General features: G+C 45.6%; 1 protein-coding gene across 1 annotated transcript; it reads left to right on the top strand.

Moving 5' to 3' along the window:
* Window positions 1–236: 236 nt before the first annotated feature.
* On the top strand, window positions 237–2,465 carry LOC311369808 (G2/M phase-specific E3 ubiquitin-protein ligase-like; the record flags this gene model as incomplete). Its single annotated transcript, XM_084487996.1, has 5 exons — window positions 237–384; window positions 569–747; window positions 955–1,127; window positions 1,513–1,727; window positions 2,272–2,465. 5 exons carry the CDS (start codon window positions 237–239, stop codon window positions 2,463–2,465), a joined length of 909 nt encoding a protein of 302 aa, XP_084344122.1.
* Between the last annotated feature and the right edge of the window lie 6,395 nt (window positions 2,466–8,860).

Below are 8,860 nucleotides of genomic sequence, written 5' to 3'. Positions count from 1 at the left end.
CTGCATCCCCTTCTCCACCTGGCTCCCCTCCACAACCCAGATCCCCTTCTCCACCTGGCTCCCCTCCACAGCCCATCCAAAACATCTTGCAGGCACTATGTGCAAATGTAGCCTTTCAAGAGCTGTCACCAACAGCAAACTGTTTTAATGTAATCAGATCAGACATTTTGCAGAGTGCCATTAGAACCGTTCAGAGGAGGGCATTTAACCCTAAATTAAAAATCGATGTGGTGTTCATGGACACACTTGACGGATACGGAGAAGGTGCCATTGACACTGGGGGACCAACAAGGGAGTTCATAACTCTTCTCATGAGGGCAATTCTGGCATCCAGATTTTTCGTAGGACCAGACAACAGCAAGCACCTCAGCCTGGATTCCATTGGTATGTTGACGACAGGACAGTGCAGACACACACATATATATAAAAAAAATGGCCCAAACATGTACAAGGTAATAACATATCCTAGCAAAGTGATATTGGTTTTCAACCTCAGGTACCAGTACATTATAAAACTTTGAAACTTTCCTACAATATTTAAAATGTCGTCTTTTGACGACACTTTCAGGACTTAACCGGGGGACCTACGTTACCATTGGTAAGATGATCGCCATTTGTCTGGTCCATGGAGGAGTGGGGCCCTATGTTTTTTCTGAGCGACTGCTCTGCCAGCTCACAGGGGAACCAGCTCCCCCTGTTGACGTTATGGAGATAGATGACGAGGACCTGAAGGACCAGATCCTGAAGGCAAGTTACAAATGAATGAAAGAAATATTCCTCCTTTTGAAGACCATATAATATTTTGCTTGCACAGTTATGATCATTAATGGATCCACCTTCAAAAATATGTCAAGTAATTTGAACATACTGGTTGTCTAATACATTTGATGGAACTTACTGGTCATAGAGTTGTCATTATTTCTTAAGGACTCAATAACTATTTTTTCCTTACAGATCCAACAGGCAGCAACACTTCACGAGGTCCATGCTGCTATAGCCAGTGCGGCCTCCAATCTGGCGCTAATTGGGTCCCTGACATTGATAAGATCGATGTCAGACAGGGATGAGGTTGTGGAGTCTGCTCTCAAATTCTATTTGGAGAACAGACTCCATGTCCCTCTCCAACAGTAAGTGTTTTGATCATTTTAGCCCAATAGGTAGATTCATTTAATATGAAAAGTGTCTGCTTAATGCACTGCATAAACCAGGTCAAGCAGATAGGGAGGGTTATACAGGAGATCACTTACCAGATCGCTCCCCTACTCCTGATCTTACACACAGAAGGAACATCAGATACAAGATCACTACTAAGACCTCTTTTATTTAAACACATTCATTTTTCCTTTGTTACTTTGCGTAAGGTAGGTTTTCATGGGATTTGTTAAAACAATGCCAAATGTAATTATTCCACGACCCTAATCTTTTAAAATAATGTTTTAAACCGAAAAAGGCACTGTTTTCCTATTCAAGTAGTGATGTCACTAATACAATCTTTTGGAATTTCTTTAAAAGATTGTGGGAAGGTTTGGAGTGCTTGGGGGTGCTGCAGGCGGCAGTAAGAAGCACTGCTTTGCGAAAGCTGCTTTCAGGTGGACCCCCTGCCCCACTGACAGCAGAGCAGATGATGAATATGTTTGCCATAAACTTCTCTGTTGGAGGGAGCTCATGCCGGTCAGAGGAGGAGCGGGCAGTTGGCTACTGGAGGGACTGGCTCATCGATGTGGAAGGTATGCATACTTTGGTAACTTGAAATGAAAAATGGGAATTGATGAAATAGGGCTTGGCAACCAACTGTGCCTGAGGACGTTTAAGTTTGATCAAACGTTGCGCCCACTGCAACGAACGCCGGAGCCAATATGGTACGCACTCTATCCACTACGCCACCGGAGCGCCCGAAACATTGCCTTCTTAACTGAGTTGTTCATAGGGAGCCTAGCGGTGTACAGACCTCTGTCTTTTATCCCGTCAGACATTTTGGTCCATAAAAAAAGTGTAGGTCACAGAAATCCCATTTTTGGTGAATGTTTGTTCAAAAATATGTGACCTATTCGTGTAAGATCCCAATATCGCAGAAAGGATTTTGCAGGCCCCAACAAAGCTCCCCTGCGGTAAACTATTTGAAACATTGTGCATTCATTTGATTGAAAGGGTTGTTTAGAATTTTTAGGTTGATATATTCATCTGTAATGATTATTTTCGGCTAGGTGAAGTGTACAAAAACATTTGCCTTGAGTCATTATATTGACTTAAGTCCTATCTTTTACATTGCAGGTGGAGATGCTGTGTTGATGGTGGAGGACACAGAGAACCGAGTGACGCTGAACCAGCTCCTCATGTTCGTCACTGGGGCGGACAGAGTTCCTCCCCTGGGATTTTGCTTTTTTTCTTTTGCACACGGGCACTGGCTTCCCCGAAGCAAACACGTGTGCCCTGATTCTAAAGTTACCTCTTCACACCACATATGACACATTTAGCGAATCAATGATTTCAGGAATAATCCAGTCCCCCTGTTTTGGTTATGCATAATGTTGCATGTTATGATTTCAGGAATAATACCCCTGTTTTGTTTATGCATAATGTTGCATCTTCTTGAAATAAAGAATGTTCCAGTGCCACGTTTTTATGCTTTGCCAGACCCTTATTGGATGACTACAATCAAAGCTTTTGTTTGGCCGTCTGCCAAAATAATACACATTGGCTTACAACTAGTGACTCTACAATCAAGTCTTATATCCGCCAAATAATGTTTTTCTTCTTTCTTGCCTTCTCAAATTCAACATTTGTATGGTTAATTATCTGCTGTCAAAGCACAGATTCTGTTGAATGATGGATGCTTAAAATTTACTTTGAAACACAGATAAATGCGGTTGTTAATTCACAAATGTTTTCTGTTTCATCAAAGAAATTCCATTGTGATCATTTACATTGTTACATTGATTTATATATTAACTATACAACTTTTGAAAAAGAAAGTGAATAATATAGCCTAGATAGAAAACAGAAAATGTCATAGGCCTGCCCTATGAAGTGACATCATGCCCATACAATCATCAAAACATATTTGAGATCTGTTTTTAAAACAGTTTTGGTCTTTTTGACACATAAAAACTAACGTTTTTTATAAAATGTCATCAACTTATTCATCAACAAGTATTTGGACATATTAATACCAGAAAAAAAAAAAAATATATATATAGACTGGGAATCGAACCAATTACCTTAACCACAACATTGTCTGGACCATGACCAAAAATAAATAAATATATAAATATATAGATATAGATATAGATATATATATATATATTATGGCAACGGCGTGCGTATCCTCTCCCCACGGCGGCGGCGTACGTATCTTCTCCACACGTGCATTTCACACGATTATCCTTCTCCTGGTAATCCTGGCACTATCCACTCGCCATACCCAGTAGCGTTGATAAAGGGAACAAGGATTAAGGCGTGGACATTCACACACTCACTCAGATGCACACAGTTTAGTGTCCACTTTTCCACATTGTGTACTATGTTGTTTTTCTGTGCACTCATTTAAGAGTGGACTCTACTGTTACGAACCCTCCTCAGGTGGAATCGCTCAGTCTAGGGGTGTAGCAGGGAGGAGGATTCATCAACATGTTGATGTGGCAGACACGAGACACACGCCTCCTGTCTGGTGTATGCACAATGTAATCAGTCTCACTGAGCTTTCTGTCGATCACATATGGTCCTGAAAACCGAGCAGAGAGGGCAGCTCCGGGGATAGGCAACAACACCAAGACCTGGTCACCAGCCTGGAGTGACCGGGACACAGCTTTCTCATCAAACTGCCTTTTCATCTTCTTCTGAGTGGATGAGAGAGTCTCCTTAGCCAACGCACAGGCCTCATGCAGCCGCTCCCTGAACTGGCTAACATACTGTAGCACACTCTGCGGTGGGGAGTCAGCTGACATTAACTGGTCCTTAATGACCTTCAATGGACCACGCACCGTGTGTCCAAAAACGAGTTCAGCAGGGCTGAAACCGAGGGATTCCTGGACTGTCTCTCGTATAGCGAACAACACCATCGGGACACCATCATCCCAGTCCTTCCCAGTCTCATAACAGTACTTCCTCAACATTGCTTTCAAAGTTTGGTGCCATCTCTCCAGCGCCCACTGGCTTTCAGGATGGTAGGCACTGCTGACCTTATGAGAGATGGACAGAGACTTTAACACCTGAGCAAACAAGCGGGACAGGAAGTTACTACCTTGGTCTGTTTGGACAACCTTCGGGAGGCCGAAGGTGGAGAAATGCTTAGTTAGGGCTTTCACTACAGCTTTGGCCGTGATGTTACGCAGGGGAATGGCCTCAGGGTACCTAGTAGCAACACACATCATGGTCAACAGATACTGATTTCCTGACCTAGTCCTAGGTAACGGGCCAACACAATCCACAATCACCCTCTCAAATGGCTCCCCCATAGCTGGAATGGGACGGAGGGGAGCAGGAGGAATGACCTGGTTGGGTTTTCCCGTCACCTGGCAGGTGTGACATGTGCGGCAGTACTGGGCAACGTCTGATTTCATTCCAGGCCAGAAAAAATGTCTGAGAACTCGGTCGTAGGTCTTTGTTACCCCCAGGTGGCCAGACCAGGGAATATCATGGGCCAAGGACAGCACTTTGTGTCTCAAGACCCTAGGCACTACAACCTGCACCACTGTGCTCCAAGCAGAATCGATACCTGCACGAGGGTTGTAGGTGCGCATCAAAAGACCCTTCTCAACGAAGTAGGCTACTTTCTCTGCTTGAGCAGTAGCTCGATCTAGACTGACATTCTCAAAACATTTAGCTAGACTCACATCCTCAGTCTGAGCAACGATGAACTTTTCACGGGTCACTGGCAGAGTCACATCTGTGTCAAACATAGCAGGGAGGGGCCTAACCTCAGGACATGGAGGACTGGACACCTTCGCAGCCTCTCTAGTGAACACCGGCGCGAGCACTGTGCCAGCTAGACCTGCCATGTCGCCTCCACGGCGTGTCTGGGCACGTGTCACAGCACAAACGGGGAACACTTCGAGCATCTCCTCCTCACTAACACAGACATCTGGAGTGTCCAACACTTCCAGTATAGGGAGAACTTTACCTCCTGCTATGTCGTTTCCCAGAATCATAGAGACACCTGGAACTGGGAGTTGCGCCTGCACTCCGACTCGGAAACTGCCACTAACCAAGTCAGAAGCTAGGCGAACTTCATGCAGGGGCACGGGCACACACCCCATCTCGATGCCCTGCAGCAACACATTGGAGCCACAGTAGGACTGTTCACTCCAGGGTAACACAGACTGCAGGATCAGGGACTGGGCAGCACCAGTGTCACGTAGGATCTGGATCACAGCCTTGCTGGTGGGATCATGAGGGAATGACACTACACCCTGAAATATGAATGGCTGGTAGGGGTCAGGAGAAACACACTCCTTCACTGCAGGTTTCACTGTTTTAATCAAGCCTACCCCTTTAGGGGCTGGACCCTGAGAGGGCTTGCTCTTCAACGCAAGACAGTCAGCAATGACATGCCCTGGTTTGTGACAGTAGAAACACGAGCGCTCCGTCGAGTTCCGCGTCACCACTGAACTCTGAAACTTAGGAGGACTCACAAGCTCACTCTTAACCTCCCTCCTAGTCTCAACTCGAGGAGGGGCGGAGAAAACCGTTTTGTGGGTTAACACAAACGTATCCGCTAGCACGGCAGCCTCTGCGAGTGATGTTACTTTCTGCTCATTCAGGTAGACTACCATTCGCTCAGGAAGACTGTTCTTGAACTCCTCCAGTAACATCAACTGACGAATGGAGTCAAAATCCTCAGCCTTACTCGCAGAGCACCACCTGTCAAAAAGAGTACCCATCTCCCTAGCGAACTCAACATATGTCCTGCTAGGGGACTTCCTGTGGGACCTGAACTTCTGGCGATATGCCTCTGGGACAAGCTCATAGGCACGCAGTACAGCAGCCTTCACTGAATAGTAGTTTAGACTAACATCCAATGGTAGGGCAGCAACAACCTCCTGCGCTTTACCCACTAACTTACACTGTAGCAAGAATGTCCATACATCCTTCGGCCAGTTTAACGTAGTTGCAATGCGTTCGAATGCATCAAAATAGGACGAGACCTCGGTCTCTCTAAATGGAGGAACTAAAGAAACATGTCTGCTGACATCAAAGGTACTGGAGCGCAAGGTGGACTGAACACTGGATGTAGAGCCTGCCTGACCACTAGTTGAGGCAGCCTCTAACTCGAGACGCCGGATTCTAACCTTGACTTCTACCTCGGCCTCAAGCTCAAGTCTTCTAACCTCAAGCTTGTGTCTGTACTCCAGCTCTAACTTAAGCCGGGACTCTCTTTCTTCCTTCTCCAGCCGGAGACGGGCTAGTCCAGCTTTAGCTTTGAAACGAGCCTCCAGGTCGCCATTACTCGACCCAGGAGACCCAGGACCTAACAAAACCTTCTCCTCCTTAGTCTCACCAGGCTGTACCACCGGATCCTCTAACCCAGTAGCACCACCGCTATCCTCAGACAGCTGCACTTTATCAACCTTGCCTTCCTCTTCCTCAGGCAACAAAATAGATTTCTTAATGAGAGCATCCAAAACTTCCTTTCTGAGCTCAGGTTTCTTGCTGGTTCTAGACAATAACTCAATCTCAAAATGATCAGCGACAGCTAGCAAATCAGCCTTACGACACAACCCCAACAAACTCCTAGAAGGGTTATCGATAAATAACTGAACTGAGCTAGCCATGGCTACAGCTAACTTGCGACAAACAGCTAGCTGACCACAAAACCAGCAAACTAGAACCAGAAACAACAAGCTAGCAGCTAAGCTAACTAGCAACTAAGCTAACAGTACTACAAACAACACCACCACCCAAATGCGCAACCGTTATGCATGACACCGCAACGTCGGGAAAAGATATCCCGGACGAGCCCCCATTCATGTTACGAACCCTCCTCAGGTGGAATCGCTCAGTCTAGGGGTGTAGCAGGGAGGAGGATTCGCAACATACGGCGACATGCACAATAGGCTACAAAAATGGGGTTGGTGATGTCGTGATGCGGAAGTACAGGCGAACAAGAGCTTTAAAAATGCTAGCATGTATTTATTTACAGTGAGTGAGTAATCAATGGCCCGCCACAACATGTGGACGCGGCTACAGGACAGACAAACAGAACAGGTAACATGTAAACTGTACAATGAGGGAGGGCGCCAAAACAAGCGAGTACCAAATAAACAAAATAAACATAACCCCCTCTCACTGTTATCCCTATCCTCTACTGCTACCTAATCTATCACAACAGATCAAACCCCAATCAGCTTGACTAAACTCACTAAGCTACCGGTCCCTTTTCTAAACCCAATAAATACATAGGTGGTACCCGCCTGGGAAACTAACCTAATGTATCTAGACAAAAAGTACCTGCATGATGGAACATGTATGCCCATGGGCTTCTTACCTGAAAACTACCTCGCCCTCCCAAGCTAAGCGACGGGGGACAAGACAGACTGGTAAGGAGAGACAAACAGGGTAAACTAGAAAGAACAAAAGAAAAAGGAACAGCAGCAACAAAAATGTGACAAAAAGCTCTCCTCTACTCATGGAGCAAACACAAGCAGACTAAATAGGAAGGACAGCATGCTCTGCCAATCCAATGGGCGGAGATCAGCAGGTGCATCCACTTGACAGTCATTGTCAGACAGACAGCGCAGACAGACAGGATGCAGCAGGGGGTGAAGTACCTGGGGAAGAGCAGCAGGGGGAGACAGAGAGCAGGAGGGGTAGGAAGGGGCAAAACACAGCAGCAGAGCAAACAACCATGACGTCCGTAACATCTACCAATAAGCAATCGGATTGGTGTTAGTTTTATAAAGTTGTCAGTTAGTACTTTTGGGATTTTGAGGAGGGAAGGATGTATATATTTTTAATTTGATGTCCAATAAATACTGTGTACTAAATGCATTGCAGTGTAAGAGAGAGCCCTAACCCTAACCCTCGTAGAGAGGGAGGGGGGAGATTGCTATTGTAAATACAACAGCATTGTGTGTGAGAATAATGATTTTTTTAATTAAACAACAGAGTTTACGCAAATGTGAATAAAATAAATACTGAGGTAAATGTGATGTGTGATGTCCTCAGTGGTCGTGAGAGTTGTTCACTCTGACTTTGGGATTGTGGGGAACCAGTTGATTTATTTAGTTTTTAAAGCCCTGATGGGGGACAGCTGGAGGGGGAGTTTGGTTTGGAGGGAGAGGGGAGGACGTAGGGAGAGGACGTAGGGAGAGGGGAGGACGTAGGGAGAGGGGAGGACGTAGGGAGAGAGGAGGACGTAGGGAGAGGGGATTGGGAATGTGGTTGAATCCCACAGCTCAGCCTGCTTATGTTTTCAGGAACGGAGGTTTTTCAGTCATATAGTATATAAGTAGTCTGTGTAACTTAGAAAGGCATCAATAAGGCAAAGAAACCCTTGAAAACGTAATGTGAGGTTTATCCAATGCCCTTGCACTGTTATCACCCAAAACTGCACAGTACATTTATTGTTAGATTCCATAACCTGCCATAACCAGAATGTCTTATACTCTCTGTACACAACCCTTCTTCTTATCTACCACTGTAGACATGTCCTCTGGAAAACGTGCATTTCTCTAACTCCACCCTGTTGTACATAATTCACCTCTACTGTCTCCATTCCTCCAGAGCGAGGGGCGGAGGAGGTCTGTGGCTTCAGGCAGCCCCGCATCATTCTCGGCTTCCCTTATTTATTATGAAATAATAAATTAAGCTTTCATGAGTGTGTCTCTTCACCATGGTCACATGGTTTTATTTATTTTTTACT

Source organism: Micromesistius poutassou, assembly GCF_964030765.1.
Source record: "Micromesistius poutassou genome assembly, chromosome: 24".
NCBI classification, from domain to species: domain Eukaryota; kingdom Metazoa; phylum Chordata; class Actinopteri; order Gadiformes; family Gadidae; genus Micromesistius; species Micromesistius poutassou.
Note: the sequence above shows the minus strand (reverse complement) of the source record. Positions and strands in the feature narration are given on the sequence as shown.